Source organism: Jaculus jaculus, chromosome 10, assembly GCF_020740685.1.
Source record: "Jaculus jaculus isolate mJacJac1 chromosome 10, mJacJac1.mat.Y.cur, whole genome shotgun sequence".
Taxonomy (NCBI): Eukaryota; Metazoa; Chordata; class Mammalia; order Rodentia; family Dipodidae; genus Jaculus; species Jaculus jaculus.
In genome coordinates, this window is record NC_059111.1 from 7513983 (window position 1) to 7531564 (window position 17582).

Consider the following 17582-nt stretch of genomic DNA (forward strand, 5'->3'; position numbering starts at 1 on the left):
AAAGACAATCACCCGCCCCCAGCAGCTGGTAACAGCTGGATGGTGTAACGTGCCGAGGCTTAAGAACAAGCGCGTGCCCGGGGTCGGGCAGAACGAGGTTCAAATCCAAATGTGAACTACGGCCAGTAGGCACGGGGCATGGTAACCTTCAACTGTGTCCCCCAGAAACTTGGAATGACAGACTGCGACATCAGAGATGAGCAGAAAGGTCACCGACGAGAGAACACTTGATAGTTATCAGTGACAACTACCATGGTGGTGGCGCCCTTTGACCACTGGAACGCAGTAATTCCAAGACTCAGACCTGCAGACATTTCTGCCTGGGAAGCACAGTACTTTTCTAGTAACTCAGAGAGGGCCTGGAGGTATTTTTATTAGCATGAGCGCCTCAGCTGTGGCCAGAGTTCATTTGCGCAATCTTTACACTCCAGTGGGCTAAAAGCTTTCTCATGCAAGGATAAAGGTCCCCTTTGTACCAAGCTTGTAAAAGACACCATCTTTACCAGATGAGTTAACTGTTACATGTCCGGAATGTTTCTGCAAGGGCATGTTAGGAAACAGAATCTTGGTACACCCAATAATGAGAGAGGAAGATTGGGGGGCTGGGTGTGTGTGTACATGTCTATGCGTTTTAGGGTAGCATATTTTGGGCAGTCCATAAGCCAGACTCCATGTTAAGTTTACCTCACCTCACAGTGTTCACTGGCCCCACTCAGTAAGTGGAGAATCCGGGTCTTAGCCAAATCAAATGCTTCCTCGAAGTCAGGATCAACAGTGAGTATCAGAGTCAGGGCTTGAACCTATAAACCTATGACCTACTACGTCCCACAGACTAAAGTGTGTGTGGAGAGATAAGTCCTACAGATTTGTTTTACTTTTTGACAGTGACTTTTAAAAAATATTTATTTATTTGAGAGAGAGAACGGGCACACTAGCGCCTCTAGCAAAGGAACGCCAGACGCATGTACCACCTTGTGTATCTGGCTTGCGTGGGCACTGGAGAATCGAACCTGGGTCCTTGGGCTTCATGTGCAAGCACCTTAACTGCTAAGCCATCTCTCCAGACTGACAGTGGCTTTCAATAAGAATGGCTATTTATAAGTATCAAAAAAAAAAAACCCCTCTTTCTCTCCCCTCCACCCGTGCCAGAGGACAGCCTCAGGTACCATCCACCTCTTTAGAAACAGTCCTTTTTATCATACCATGTGGTAATACCACCTCCATATGCTGTAGAACTTCTCTTTTACTTATTTTTTTCTTTTTTTAATATTTTATTTATTTATGAGAGAGAAAGAGAGAATAGGCACACCAGGGCCTCTAACCACTGCATACGAACTCCAGACACATGTGCCCTCTTGTGAATCTGGCTTATGTGGGTCCTGGGGAACGAAACCCAGATCTTTAGGCTTCACAGGCAAATGCTAAGGCATTTCCCCAGTCCTCTTTTATTTATTTTATTTTATTTATTCGCAAGCAGAGAGAGATAGAGAAGAGAAACAGACAGAGAGAGAATGGGAGCGCCAGAACCTCTAGCCACTGCAAACGAACTCCAAATGCATGCACCCCTTGTGCATCTGGCTTACATGGGTCCTAGGGAACCGAACCTGGGTTCTTTGGCTTTGCAGGCAAGTGCCTTAACCGCTAAGCCATCTCTCCAGCCTCTGTAGAACTTTTCTACAAAGATCAGAGAGAGAGAGCGAAACAAGGGAAGAAGAGGGACTAAGTCTATATTCAATCCCTTACAGCTCAGTAACAATTCAAATGGCCAGCACGCAGAGGCTTTCAGGACAATGGAAAGCTGACTCTTAAGTGCCTCTGTAAGACCCCGATCAGGAGGACGGATGCACCCTACCTTTGGTCTTGATAGCCGTTTCAATGTTCAGAGCATCCCTCTCGGCATCAAAGTTGGTGTAGGCTTTGACCGACCCGTAGGCGCTTGGGGGCGTGGAGTGCTAAGGAGAAAACACAAACACGTTCAAGTAACACACTGCAAACCCTCTCCCCGAGACAACTCCACCGTCTGGTTCTGTGCCACTGTCCTCTCATGCGAGGCAAATGGACAAGTATTCACATGCCCAGCACACAGCAGCTTTTTGTTTTGTTTTGTTAAAGAAAGCTCGTTTGGCTGGGGAGTGGGGGGAGTTGGCTGGAGATGTAACTCGGTTGGTTAATGTTTGCCTAGAATGCACAAAGACCTGCCTCCCTCTGTCTATGGCACCCTAAACAAAAAACAGGCAGGAGGATAAGAAACTCAAGATCATCCTTAGATACAATAGTGAGTTCAAGTCTAGTCTGAGCTACATGCGACCCTGCCTTAAGGAAAGAAGGGAGGGAGGCAGGAAGGATGAATGGGAGGGAGGGAGGGAAAGAGGGAGGAAGGAAGGAAGAAAGAAAGAAAGAAGAGGGAAGGAAGAAAAGATAGAAGGAAGGAAGGAAGGAAGGAAGGGAGGAAAAGTTAAAGTTCTTTTTATCCCTGAAAATTGTTCCTCAGTGGCTGAGCAAGTTTAGAATACGCTGCCTGTGTCTGCACTTTGCATCTTATTTATTATTTATTTATTTATTTATTTATTATTGTAGAGACAGCTACACCGCGGAGGGCAGCTACAACCTGGAACCAGTAGCTATTCAGGAAGTTCTTGAAAAGCCGAAACGAGTCCAGCAACAATTTGAGATGTATGGAAATGCCTGGATGCCAAGTGTGTTCTGCGGCTGTTCTTTGGGCCCATGAACACGTCCTCCAAGCCTTCTTTGCTGAGACCCCTTCTTCAAAAGTGATCTCAGCGCGGGGGTGCAGCTGAGTTGGTAGAGTGCTTGCTTAGCATGCGTGAAGCCTTGGGGTCAATTCCCCAGCACCACATAAACCAGGAGTGGTGGCACATGCCGGTGATGCCAGCACGTGGAGGTTGATCAGGAGTTCAAGTCATTCCTTTTTTTTTTTTCTTTAGTATATTTGATTTATTTATTTGAGAGAGAGAAAGAGGGAGAGAGAGAATGGGCATGCCAGGGCCTCCAGACACTGCAAATGAACTCTAGACACATGCACCCCGTTGTACACCTAGCTTACGTGGGTCCTGGGGAATCGAACCGAGGTCCTTTGGCTTTGCAGGCAATGCCTTAACCGCTAAGCCATCTCTCCAGCCCTCATTCTTAGCTACCACTGTATAGCAAGTTTGAGGTCAGCTTGGGTTATATGAGACCCTGTTTCAAAAACAACAAAAATCCGCACAAAAAGTGCCACATTCAACGCTCATCCGTTTGCCTCTAGTAAATACAGGGAAGGTTCTTCCTCCAGCCCCAGATCCTGGCCAGCTCTGGGCACTGAGGCAGTGTGGCGAGCCGGGCCACACCCTCTCTGCACCTCTCTCCCTCTCTTCTCCCCTCTGCTCCACGCTCATGCTTCTGCCTTCCCTCCACTCTGCCTGGCATGCTTTTTGTGTCTTATTTATAATCATTATTTGTTTATTTATTTAAGAGGGAAAGAGAGAGAAAATGGGCACTCCAGGGCCTCCAGCCACTGCAAACAAACTCCAGACAGCTGCATCTGGCTAACGTGGGTCCTGGGGAATCGAACCTGGGCCCTTTGGCTTTGCAGGCAAACGCCTTAACTACTAAGCCATCCCTCCAGCCCCTTCTTGCCTTTTAAATCATCCCATCTTCCTTTACTCCTTCTTTTTTGTACGTGTGCGAGGTGTACACACATACAGGTATGCGTGTTCACATCTGCGTAGATGCATTTGCACGTGTGGGCGCTCGTGAGCATGTGAGTGCGGAGGTCAAAGGTTGATAACATGTGGCTGCCCCACTGCTCCCCCTCATTCTTTGAGACAGTCTTTCCCCAGACCTCGCGCCCACCGATTCAGCTAAACTAGCTAACTGGCAAGCCTGGCTGCCTCCCCTCCTCAGCACTGGGACCACAGGTACATGACGCCACACCTGGCATTATTCGTAGTGGCTGGGGATCCACAGCGAGCCCTTTACTGACACTGAGCCATCTGCCCAGCCACCTTTTCCAATGCTCACCAAAGCCCCAAAGCCCACCACCTTTGGCATGGGGAGATGGTTCAACTGTTAGAGGCATTTGCTTGAAAATCCTACCGTCCCAGGTTCAATTCTGCAGCCACCCACCTAAAGCAGGGTGGGCATTCATTTGCAGGAGCAAGAAGATCCTGGAGTGCCCACACATATGCATGCCCAAATAAATATATTTTTTAAGCCCTTCACCTTCCTAAGCTGATGAATGGGGACCCCCTCCCTGTCCCCAGACACACATGACCTACTTCCTCCTCAATCCTCTTGTAAACATTGAACTTCTCTCTTTCTCTGAGATGCTCCTCCAGTGCTGCCGAGTCCCAAAGCCACGGGCAGACAAAGAAGAGAGAGAATGTGGCTTTGGCTAAAGGCTGGCCACCATCTCACTCCCTACATCAAGGTTCCCCACATGACAATGTCCCGTCTCCACCTCCCACACAAGTGACACCTGATGGCCAGGCTTTGGAGCAACTTCCGCAGAGTCAGCTCGCCGCAGTGCCATCACCACCTACATTTCTAGCCACAGGTATCCCATTTTGGCTTGCTTTCTTTTTAAAAACTTTTTTAAAAATTTATTTATTTGAGAACGACAGGCAGAGACAGACAGTGAGAGATGGAGAGAATGGGCGCACCAGGGCCTCCAGTCACTGTAAACGAACTCCAGACGCGTGCGCCCCCTTGTGCATCTGGCTAACGTGGGACCTGGGGAATCGAGCCTCAAACCGGGGTCCTTAGGCTTCACAGGCAAGTGCTTAACCACTAAGCCATCTCTCCAGCCCAAAACTTGTTTTAATTTATTTATTTGCAAGCACACACCAAGAGAATGCATGTGCCAGGGCCTCTAGCCACTGCAAACGAACTCCAGACACATGCGCCACCATGTGTATCTGGCTTACGTGGGTACTGGAGAATCGAACCTGGGTCCTTAGGCTTCACAGACTATTGCCTTGACTGCTAAGCCATCTTTCCAGCCCGAAACTTTTATTTTCAAGTATTTGTATTTATTTACTTGCAAGCAGGCAGGGATAAGAGATAGGCAGAGAAAAGTGGCGTGCCGGGGCGTCTAGCTGTTGCAAACACAGTGTAAACGCATACGCCACTTTGCACATCTGGCTTTGCGTGGGTACTTGGTAATTGAACCCAGGCTGTCAGGCTTTGCAAGCAAACACCTTAACCACTGAGCTACTTATCTTTACAGTCCATGAAACTTCACTATTAAGGGAGGGACGTGTGCATCCCAGGCTGGACTCACACTTGCTTTGTAGCCTGGGATGGCCATGGATTTTTAAAAAATATTTTATTCATTACTTATTTATTTGCAAGCACAGAGAGACACAGAGGAGGGAGAGAGAGAAAGAGAGGTGTGCACCAGGGCCTCTAACCACTGAAAAAAGTCCAGATGCATTCACCACTTTGTGTGTGGGTGCTGGGGAATTGAACCCAGATTATTGGGCTTTGCAGGCAAGTGCCTTAACGGCTGAGCCATCTCTCCAGCCCTGGCCGTGAACTTCTGATCCTCCTGCCTCCGCCTTTGGAGTGCTGGGATTATAGTCCGCACCGGGGGTGATGCAGAGCTGGGCAATGGAATCGGCGCTTCATGCCTGCTAGGTAAGCACTCTATCAGCTGAGCTCCATGCCCACCCATCTCATGAAACTTGATGCCAAGAACACTCTAATAAACATATCCCTTAGAGAAACAAATTATGGAGCACCTGGCCAGTCTGGGTCCTAACATGAAGCTGAGATTGTTGGCAACAAGTCACAAGTTCCGAGAGAAGGAATGATTTAAATAAGAAAGCAACACTAACAAAACTTGAGCGCTCTACAAACGGGGCTTGCACGCCCCTTTGCACACTACAGACAATGCAGATGTCTCTGCACCATCTGCCCGCGCTGTCCCCCTTCTTTTGAGTGCTTCTTCAAAAGATAAATTTAGGGGCTGGCAAGATGGCTCCGTGGTTAAAGGCACTTGCTTGCAAACCCTGTGGCTGAATTCAATTCCCTACTATCCAAGTAAAGCCAGAGGCATGAAATGACAGGCAGGCTGGAGAGATGGCTCGGCAGTTTTGCCTACAAAACCTAATGACCCAAGTTCGATTCCCTAGTATGCATGTAAAGCCAGATGCACAAAATGGCATTTGCATCTGGAGTTCATTTGCTGTGAATAGAGGCCCTGCCACACCCATTCTCTACCCCCTCATCCCCTTGCAAATAAATAAATATTTTTTTTAAAAAATGGCATATGTGGGGGCTGGAGAGATGGCTTAGCAGTTAAAGATCTTGCCAGCAAAGCCAAAGGACCCAGGTTCATTTCCCCAGGACCCACAGAAGCCAAATGCACAAGATGGCACATGTTTCTGGAGTTCATTTGCTGTGGCTGGAGGTCCTAGTGTGCCCATTCTCTCTCTCTCCCCCACCCTTCTTTCTCTTTCCCTCCTTGCAAATACATAAATAAATAAATGTATTTTCTTAAAAATGGCACATGTATCTGGAGGTCGTTTACAGTGGCAATCCATTCTCTCTCCCTCTCTCCTTCTTTTGTTTGCAAATAAATAGGTTTTTTTAAAATTTTTATTTATTTATTTATTTGAGAGCGACAGACACAGAGAGAAAGACAGATAGAGGGGGAGAGAGAGAATGGGCGTGCCAGGGCTTCCAGCCTCTGCAAACGAACTCCAGACGCGTGCGCCCCCTTGTGCATCTGGCTAACGTGGGACCTGGGGAACCGAGCCTCGAGCCGGGGTCTTTAGGCTTCACAGGCAAGCGCTTAACAGCTAAGCCATCTCTCCAGCCCAATAAGTTTTTTTTTTAAAGATGAACTTAATTCTGAGCCAAAGAAAAAGAGAAAAAAAAGAAGCATAATAATATGACTAGTCACATAATTTCACAGCTCATAGTCTCTTTGTGTCTGCTTGGGTGTGCATGTCTGTGTGCATGCGTGTGGCAGCCACAGGTTCACATCAGGTGTCTTTCTCAGTCACTTTCCAATTTTTTGAAACAGAGTCTCTCACAGCATCCTGAGCTCACTGAGCTAGCTAGACTAGCTAGCCAGCTTGCCCCTGGGGTCCCCTGACCCTGTCTTCCCGCAGGGAGCACAGGTAGGCCATCATGTCCACCAAGACTGTACATGGGTGTTGGGGATCCGAACTCAGGTCTTTACACTTTCATGGCAAGCACTGTACTGACTAAACCAAATTCCTGCCTCTCTCCCCAGCTTCTCCCCACATCTTCTTAAGATACATTCTGGGGCTAGAGAGATTGCTCAGTAGTTCAAGGTACTTGCTTGTAATGCCTGATGGCTTGGGTTCCCACTCCCCAGCACCCAGACATGCAACACGATGCATGTGCCTGGAGTTTGCAGTGGTAAGAGGCTTTTGTTGTATCCCTCCTTTCTCTCTCTCTCATAAATAAGAATAAATAAAAAGGAAAAGATACATTCTGACTTTATTGTTTTGTTTTTTCAGGTAGAGTCTCATTCTAGCCCAGGCTGCCCTAGAATTCACTATACAGTCTCAGGGTGCTCTCAAACCCACAGCAATCCTCTACCTCCCATGCCTGGCTACATTCTGACTTTTTTTTTTTTTTGGTGGAGGAAACCATTCCCAGCTCTCATAGATGCTAAATTAAAAACAGAAACAGAGAGGTTGAGCCAGGCGTGGTGGCACATGCCTCTAATCCCAGCACTCAGGACGCAGAGGTAAGAGGATCACTGAGTTCAAGGCCACCCTGAGACTACATAGTGAATTCCAGGTCAGCCTGGACTAAAGCAAGACCCGACCTACAAAACAAAACAAAAACAAACAAACAAAAAACCAGAGAAGTCTAGGTTCTTGTCTGGAACGGCTTCTTAGAAGTTCTAAGAAGCCTAAGACACAAGTCTGTTTGCCGTTTGGCTGCAGCTGGTGCTTAATGAATAAGGACCCGAGCGTGACGCGGAGGGCCATGCATCATCCGAACAGTGATTTCCACTGACACCAGGAGCGCCGGAAGAACACTCCAGCCATTTCAGTCTCGCTCGCTCCATCCAGTTCTCATCTGGTGCCAAAAAAACTTCTTAGCGCCCTGGCTTTTCTGTCCCGTGGAACCAGTGGAAACAGCCGAGGCGGTGTGGGCAAGGGAGGGACCCACAGAGGATGGAAAGGTAGCCCCGTTTTCCTCATGTGCACAGAGAAAAAGCAGCCAAACTACACAGCATGAGGAATGATATACTTACGTCGCCCTCCAGGCTGAGCTTACACAGGATTTCGTGAACAGTAGACATGTTGATTAAAAAATAGAGCTGGAAAACAAAAAAACAAGAAGTCTTTACAAAGAGGCTTTTCTTTTTCCCGAAGCACAGTGATTCGTTATACAAATATTTTCTTCTTGGACTGTTCCATCTGAGGATATTAGTACAATTTTTTTGTTTTGTTTTGTTTTTTGAGGTAGAGTCTCACTCTAGCCCAGGCTGACCTGGAATTCACTATGGAGTCTCAGGGTGGCCTCGAACTCATGACGATCCTGCTACCTCTGCCTCCCGAGTGCTGAGATTAAAGGTGTGGACCACCACACCTGGCTTATTTTATTCTTTTCAAGCAGATGTCATTTCCGCCTTCTGATTGGAAAAAATTAAAGCTCAGAGACGGTGTGCCTGAGGTTGGGATGGACTACTAATGGCTGCTCGGGCGGAACAGAACCTGAGAGTGCAAAGACAAAATACTTCCTGGGGTTCATGCCACGTGTTCAAACAGGACAGACCTGAGGCTTCCATTTCCCCAAAAACATGGAACACGTGCCAGGCCTGATGGCGCAGCCTCTGCTCCCAGCACTCAGGAGCAGAGTAGAAGAACCACCATGAGCTTGAGGCCAGCCTGGGCTAGAGAGAGTGAGACCCTCTCTCAGAAAAAGAGAAAAGAAAAGAAAGAAGTGATACGCGTGCACAACCTGTCGCCATTTCTGTACTTCTCGCAAGCGATTCCACCACCAGCAAAGGTCTGAAAACATAGCATGTGGAATAGAAATCAAGGGTTTCCAATCTGGCCTCTCAGCAGATCCCTTTACTATTAAGTCCACCATATTTCTTCAGTCGGGGGGCTGGAGATATGGCATAGCAGTTAAGGTGTTTCACTGCAAAGCCAAAGGACCACGGTTTGATTCCCCAGGACCCCACATAAGCCAGATGTACAAGGGAGCACATGCGTCAAATTTGTTTGCAGTGGCTAGAGGCCCTGGCACACCCATTCTTCCTCCCTCCCTCTCTCTCTCTCTCTCCTAAATAAATAAATAAAATGAAAACTTATTTCTTCAGTCAGTGGACCGATGTTCTGATAAGAATGAGTCCCAGTCCCCAATTGAACGGCTTATATTCAAGATTTGAAATCATTGAAATGAAGCCACCTTGTTTGAGCTCTTTACACTTAACGGCCATAGCCGACAAACGGGTCTTCCAGCTTTGTGTTTCTACAGTTCTCAGAATTGATAGTCCTGGCACGGCATGCCCAACACACCCAACCCCTGCCATGACTAATACTCAACTGGCAGTGAATTTATTTCTGCTGAGGTAAGACGGGTCATTCTGCATAATCACCCACCAAGAAGCAAGAAAACAGAGCAGAGCTGCGTCTCACGCAGTCTCCAGTGGCTTGGAAATCGCAGCACCCTTGCTTGAGCCTCACACTGCTCAAGGGTCTTTCTCTTGTGTGTGTGTGTGTGTGTGTGTGTGTGTGTGTGTGTGTGTGTGTGTGTGCATGTGTGTGTCTAGGTGCACATGCAGGTATCTGCAGAGGCCCGACGCCAACATCAGGTTCTTCCCCAATCACTCTCCACCATAAGATTTTAAAATTTTTATTTATTTATTTGAGGGAGAGAGAGAATGGGCACGCCAGGGCCTTCAGCCATTGCAAACGAACTCCAGACATGAGCGCCACCACGTGCATCTGGCTTACATGGGTCCTGGGGAATCAAACCTGGCTTCGCAGGCAAGCGCCTTAGCTGCTGAGCCACCTCTCCAACCCCTCCACCTTCATATTTGAGACAGGGTCTCACTGAGCCTGGAGCTCACCAATTCAGCTAGACTGGATAGTCAGCAAGGCCCAGGGATCCTCCTGCCTCTGCCTCCCCAGCGCTAGGATGAGAGGCACATGCCACTGCACACAGCTCTTTTTGAGTGCGGGTGTTGGGGGTCCAAACTCAAGTCTTCATGCTTGCACGGCAAAGGGCTTTACTGCTTTCCCTAGCTCCTCTGCTTACAATTCCTTTGGGACACATGGAAACTCAGCTCTATGGACTCTTCAAATATTTAAGTATTTTCATACAAGAGTGCTTTGGAGACATTATTTGACAGGTATCTGCCAAATTCTAGGAGCCTTTTGGACTAAGTAGATTGCTGGCCCTGTGTGGGGTGGAAGGCTGGAGAGATGAGAGAAGATTCACCTTTGTTTGTGGTTACGGATGTCCTTTTGCAAGATTTTATTCCTCTGCTCTCTCAGTCTCCCTCTTGAAAGGTTATTATTATTATTTTTTTTTAATGAGAAAGAGAGAGCAAGAGGCCAGTAGATATTTATAGAGAATGGGTGCGCCAGGTCCTCTAGCCACTGCAAATGAACTTCAGATGCATGCACAATGTGGAAGCATTATTGTTGTTGGGGTTTTGTTTGTTTGTTTGTTTGTTTTTCAAGGTAGGATCTCAGTCTAGCTCAGGCTGACCTGGAATTCACTCTGTAGTCTCAGGGTGGCCTTGAACTCACAGCGATCCTCCTACCTCGGCCTCCCAAGTGCTGGAATTAGAGGCATGTGCCACCACGCCCTGCTCACTTGGAAGCTTTTTAAGTCAGGCAAGAAAGAATCGGCTTAGCGGTTAAGCGCTTGCCTGTGAAGCCTAAGGACCCCGGTTCGAGGCTCAGTTCCCCAGGTCCCACGTTAGCCAGATGCACAAGGGGGCGCACGCGTCTGGAGTTCGTTTGCAGAGGCTGGAAGCCCTGGCGCGCCCATTCTCTCTCTCCCCCTCTATCTGTCTTTCTCTCTGTGTCTATCGCTCTCAAATAAATAAATAAAAATTTAAAAAAAAAGAAGTTAATCACAAACATTCTGATCACCCCCAGCCTGACAAGTCTCACACTGCCTCCAACCCCCTTATGGCCCACCCATCCAGTACAATTCTGCATGGTGAAAAGTCTTGCTCTGTAAATAAACTGAGGTCCATTCAAAAATGGAATATTACTCAGTGCTGAAAAAGAAACAAGCTATCAAACCACAGAAAGGCCTGAGGGGGATTTCAACGCAGATTACTATGTGAAGAAGCCAGTCCTGTATACTGTGAGGCTTCCAACTAGGTATCATTCTGGAAAAGATGACACCCCTGAGACTGTGAAATATCAGTGATGACCAGCGGGAGGATGAGATGAGAAAGTGGAGAGTAGAGGACTTAACTTTTTTTATCTGTGTGTGTATGAGTGTGCCAGGGCCTCTTGCTGCTGCAAAGCACACCAGACACTGGTACCGCTTTTTGCATCCAGCTTATGTGGGCACTGGGGAAACTGAACCATGACAGGCAGACCTTGCAAGCGATCCATCCACCCGCACCCCAGAGGATATTTTAGGTAGGGAAATTATTCTGTGCAATGCAGTGATGGTGACACATGTCATTATGTATTTGTCACAGCCTACGGAATGCACTAGATAAACGGTGAACCCCAACATGCAACACGCTCTGGGCAAGCGTGACGCATCAGTGTAGGCTCGCTGAATCTCATGAATGTGCTATTGTGGCGCAAGATGCCAGCAGTGGAGAAGCTATACACGTGGGGGCGGGGAAGCTATGCCTGCTCAGTTTTCCTACAAACCTAAAGCTGCTATCAAAAATTAAAATGTGGGCTGGAGAGATGGCTTAGCAGTTAAGGTGCTAACCTAAGGACCAAGAATTGATTCCCCAGAACCCATGTAAACCAGATGCACAGGGTGGCGCATGTGTCTGGAGTTCCTTTGCAGTGGCTACAGGCACTGGTTCCCCCATGTGATCCCTCTCTAATAAATAAAAATGAAATATTAAAAATAAAACAAAATGTGTTGAGGAGTGGTGTCACATGCCTTTAATCCTGGCACTTGGGAGGCAGAGGTAGGAGGATTGGATCGTTATGAGTTTGAGGCCAGCCTAAGGCTACATAGTAAATTCCAGGTCAGCCTGGGCTAATGCAAGACCCTACCTCAAAAAAAAAAAAAAATTAAATTAAATGCAAAAATCACACGTGATGTTACATACCTGTATACCCAGAATTTGGAAGACAGAGGCAAGAGGACCAAGAGTTCAAGGTTAGACTGGGCTACCTGAGACCCTTTTTCAAAAAAGAATTTTTTTTAAATAATAACAAAATCTAGTTTGTGGGCTGAGAAGCTAATTCAGTGTTTGCTGTAAGCATGAAAAACTGAGGTGCGGGCTGGAGAGATAGCTTAGTGGTTAAGGTGCTTGCCTGCAAAGCCCAAGGACGCAGGTTCAATTCCCCAGGACCCACATAGGCCAGATGCACAAGGGGGCGCATGCGTCTGGAGTTCCTCTGCAGTGGCTGGAGGCTCTGACACACGAATTCTCTCATTCTCTCTCTCCTCTTTCTGTCTGCCGTACCTATCTCTCTCAAATAATAAATAAATAAATGAAAATAATAAATATTTTGACAAAACACCTGAGGTGAACCCTCAGAACTCAGAATTTCAAAAGCTGGGTGTGGTGGCAGATGCTTGTGATCCCAGCAGTCGACAGAGATGAGGGTTCCTGGAACTCAATGACCCATTTGGTGAGCTTCAGGCCAGTGAGAGGTCCTGTCTCAAAGCAAGTGGACGGCACCTTAGCAATAACAACACATACACACAAAACACACACACAAATCTATTTTTAGGCGCTTCAGAAATGGCTTAGCCATTAAGGCATTTGCCTGCAAAGCCAAAGGACCCAGGTTCAATTCCCAGGACCCACATATTTGCCAGGTGCACAGGGGCCACATGCGTCTAGAGTTTGTTTGCAGTGGCTAGACGCCCCAGCATGCCCATTCTCTCTATTTCTCTGTTCACAAATAAATAAATTTTAAAAGGAATTTTAAAAGAAATTTTAAAATGGTGCATGCCTTTAATCCCAGCACTTGGGAGGCAGAAGTAGGGGGATCACTGTGAGTTCAAGGCCACCCTGAGACTCCATAGTGAATTCCAGGTCCGCCTGGGCTAGAGTGAGACCCTACCTCGAAAAACCAATAAAGAAATAAATGAAATCTATTTTTAAAGTTGTGTTCTATAGCTCTTCTATCTAGTCTGCTCACTAGCCTCAGGTAGCCAGTAAGCGTTTGAAATGTGGCCAGTTCAAACAGAGATGAGCCATGAGCCTAAAGCGTGCACTGGACACTGGCAATCTACTGCAGCTCAGTGGTTAAAGGCACGTGTTTGCCAAGACTCACAGCCTGGGTTTATTCCCCCGCATCCAGTGCACAAACGGCATGTAATCTAGAGTTAGCTTGCAGTGGCAAAACGGGGTGTCCCCATGGGTTCTGAGGTGGAGGCAACTTAAGCTACAGAACACAGCTGTTCTCTCAAGCAGTCTCTAGCTCGGAACATGGCCTTTGCGGAGCCCCACGTGGGCACTTCCCGGTCCTGTTCAGCCCGGAGGTGCTCTGGTCCACTTCCCCTCATACCTCACTCCTGTTACTCCTTCTCCCACACCCACAACACCTTGAGAGGCCAAATCAAAGGGAATTTTTTTTTTTTTTTCATTTTTGAGTTTTCTGAGGTAGGGTCTCGCTCTAGCCCAGGCTGACCTGGAATTCACTCTGTAGTCTCAGGGTGGCCTTGAACCCAGGCACTCCCCCTACCTCTGCCTCCTGAGTGCTGGGATTAAACACATGCGCCACCACGCCTGGCTCAGAAAGGGATTTTTGAAGTCCCACAAACCTTGTTTACAAGGGGCTGAATCCTCCCCATTGCTACCAACTAAATCTCTGGATCTGATCTTGTCTGGAGCCCAGCCTTCCGAGATGAGCATGGGAACTCAGCGCCCAGCCCCACCTCCACCCATCCACCTCCCAGCCTCACCAACCAAGCAGTAACTTGCCTCTCTCCCTCAGCTCCTGGCAGCAAATTAGTTCACTTTAACTCTCACCTGCTCTTCTTCTTTTTCCTCCTTACTTTTTTTTTTTAAGTATTTATTTGACAGAAAAAGAGGGAAAGAGAGAAAAAATGGGTGCGCCAGGGCCCCCAGCCACTGCAAGCGAACTCCAGACGCGTGTCCCCCCGCCCCGTGCATCTGGCTTACATGGGTCCTGAGTAATCGAACCTGGGTCCTTTGGCTTGGCAGGCAAACGCCTTAACCTCTAAGTCAGCCTTCTTTCTTCCTCTTTTCCCCTCTTCTCTTTCTCCCTCCTTGCCTTTCTTTTTTCTTTCTTTCTATCCTTCATTCCTTTCTTTCTCCTCCTTCTGCTCCTTTTTCGTCTTTGATAGAATACCCCTACTTCAAACTCACACTGCTCCTGCCTCAGCCTCCCAAGCGCTGGGGTGACAGATGCGTCACACCATGCCCGGCTCTCACCTATTGTGCAGCACACCCCGCTCCTCAAGTCACCACTGCTGTTCACCTGCCCCCACAGGGTCCGGTAGCCTCAATCCACTCAGCTCTCTCCATCTTTCAATACCAAAAGATTTTTTGGCTTGTTTTGTTTTGTTTTTAACATCACTGCCCTCATCCGTTCAGCAGGGTGTACTGAGTGTCCTTCCTGGAACAAGAATTCCAATAGCAATTCCTTAAGCCAGGAGTCAGAACATGAGGGGTATGCCTTATCCCATCCCGCCCAGCCCCAACCCCACTCCCATACCAATTCGAGAGTCTCTTTCTATATTCAGGTGCCAAAGAGACTGAAAGAACAGGGAGCAGTTCCTTCCTAAGTAACATTTATATTATTTATAGTCATTCTAGGAGGAAAAACCAAAAATGTCAATTACCCACAAAGTCGCAATGACCTCAAAGCAATATCTAAGTGCCTATAGCCTTATAAGCATTTTCTATTTCATGCAAATTTAATGGCAAGCGTATCCCCAGCTTAGAAATAAAATATGTGTTTGCTTCTTCGCCTCATCAAATCCCTTGGTCATGCAAAATCTCTCTGGCTAGGGCTGACCAGTTGCTAGAAGCACGGGTTGTCTTTCACAGTGTTTACATAGTACCTTTTAAAGATGTTTTATTTATTGATTCTTACTTGGTGGGGTGGGGGAGAACGGGCATACTAGGGCCTCTAGTCACTGCAAACAAATTCCAGTTGCACGCGTCACCTTGTGCATCTGGCTTTATGTTGGTACTCGGGAAGCAAACCTGGGTCCTTAGGCTTTGCAGATAAGCACTTTAACTTCTAAGCCATCTCTCCAACCCTACATAGCACCTTTAAAAAAAAAATTGTGTGTGAAGCCGGGTATGGTGGTACATGCCTTTAATCACAGCACTCAGGAGGCAGAGGTAGGAGGATCGCCATGAGTTCGAGGCCACCCTGAGACTACAGGGTAAGACTCAGGTCAGCCTGAGCTAGAGTGAGACCCTACCTCGAAACAAAAAAAAAAAAAAAAAACAAGTGCATGAGCACGTGTGTATATGTGCACACACGTGCTGCATCACATATATGGAGATTAAAGGATAACTTTGGTTTCCAACTCGTTTGAGGCAGGGTCTCTCTGAATGCATTGACACCATGTGATTATAGATTCTGCTACTTGAGTCCAGCCTTATGTAGGTTGTGGGGATTTGAACTTCAGTGGTCAGACTTGTACAGCAAGTGTTTTTATCCATCGAGCCATCACCCCAGCCAAATGACACACTTGGTCAGAATGCGTCACTGGGCTACTACCCCGGGAAGCAGAAACGGGTCTTGGCAGAACCGCTTCGCATAGCAAACACTGGTAATGGAGCCCTGAACCCCTAACAAGCCCACACTGGGTCCACGCTACAAACGGCAGCTAACCAACCCTGCAGGAGACAGAGCTCAGGGCCGGTGCCCAGGGCCCAGGCGTCCCAGAGCTTTATGCTTTAGGTCTCGCCCCTGTGGCTCTTCACTGGGGGGACTGAGACACAAAGAAAGGTCAGAGAGTAGAGCGAGCTCAGCCCAGGGCCGAACACTGAGGCCTGGATGACTCAGCTGGTGGCGGTGACTCACCCGGGCAGATTCCAGCCAGGGAAACACCAGGAGCCTAGAGAGGTGGGAAGGGTGGCATGCCTGAGAGTGGGCCGATGAAGGGACTGGTAGAAAAGAAAGCCATTTCCCATGCAGTGCCCTGTGGTGACCCAAAAGTACGTGTCTGACTGAATGGTGCAAAGATAAATTTGGCCACAGAAATCGTGGAGAGAGAACAAAGTGACGCGGACCCAAGACAGTATTTACTGTCCACCATGTCCAAAATGTTTGCTTGGGAGGCAAAATGTTCTCTTTTTAAAAATATTTATTTATTATTAGTTTTATTATTATTATTATTTTGGTTTTTGAGGTTGAGTCTCACTCTAGCTCAGGCTGACCTGGAATTCACTAGGTAGTCTCATGGTGGTCTCAAACTCACGACGATTCTCCTGCCTCTGCCTCCCGAGTGCTGGGATTAAAAGTGTGCGCCACCAGGCCCGGCTATTAATTTTATTTTTAAATTTATTGATTTATTTGTTTGAGAGAGAGAGAGAGACTGAGGCAGAGGCAGAGAGAGAGAGAGAGAATGGGTATGCCAAGGGCCACTGCAAACAAACTTCAGGCACTTGCGCCACCTTGTACATCTGCACGGGGTTACTGGGGAATTGACCCTGCATCATTTGGCTTTGCAGGAAAGCACCTTAACTAAGCCATCTCTCCAGACCCAATATTTTTGTTTAACTATTTGTAAAAAGAAAGAGAGAATGAGAATGGGCACATCAGGGCCTCTAGCCACTACAAATGAACTCCAAATGCATGCACCACCCTGTACATCTGGCTTTACATAGGTACTGGGGAATTGAACTCATGTTGTTAGGCATTGCAGGCAAGCACCTCAAATGCTGAGCCATCACTCTAGCCCCCTTTTCAAAAGATATTTATTTATTTATGAGGAGAGGGAGAGAGAGAGAGAGAGACAGATTGGGCATGACAAGATTTCTTGTCACTGCAAGCAAACTCCGGATACGTGCACCAGTTTGTGCATCTGGCTTTATGTAGTTGCTGGGGAATTGAACCAGGACCAGAGGGCTTGCAAGCACCTTTAACTGCTGAGCATCTCTCCAGCTCTAGATTTTCTTAGTTGTAAACAATCCCTCTGCCTTTAGTGTGCCTACTGTTTTGAAGAGATCAAAATGCCACACCGGATGATCCCACCAATTCTAACTCTTCCTACCCAAGTCACACTTTCTGGGTGTGTTAAAAGCAGAGACCCCAGCCTGGCATGGAGGCGCACGCCTTTGATCCCAACACTTGGGAGGCAAGGTAGGAGGATTGCTGTGAGTTCAAGGTCACCCTGAGACTGCATAGTGAATTCCAAGTCAACCTGGACTAGAGCGAGCCCCTACTTTGAAAAAAAAGGGGAGGAAAGCAGAGCCACCCCCCACC

General features: G+C 47.6%; 1 protein-coding gene across 1 annotated transcript in view; it reads right to left on the bottom strand.

Annotated features, from left to right (window-relative positions):
- The window catches only part of Anxa2 (annexin A2), a 58914-nt gene that overhangs the window by 34604 nt on the left and 6728 nt on the right, over positions 1-17582 (bottom strand). Inside the window, exons 2-3 of the mRNA XM_045160876.1 lie at positions 8243-8308; positions 1853-1952 (exon numbers count right to left, since the gene is read on the bottom strand). Coding sequence (XP_045016811.1) covers positions 1853-1952; positions 8243-8290 — 148 coding nt within the window. The 5' untranslated portion in view covers positions 8291-8308. The remainder of the gene's footprint in view (positions 1-1852; positions 1953-8242; positions 8309-17582) is intronic.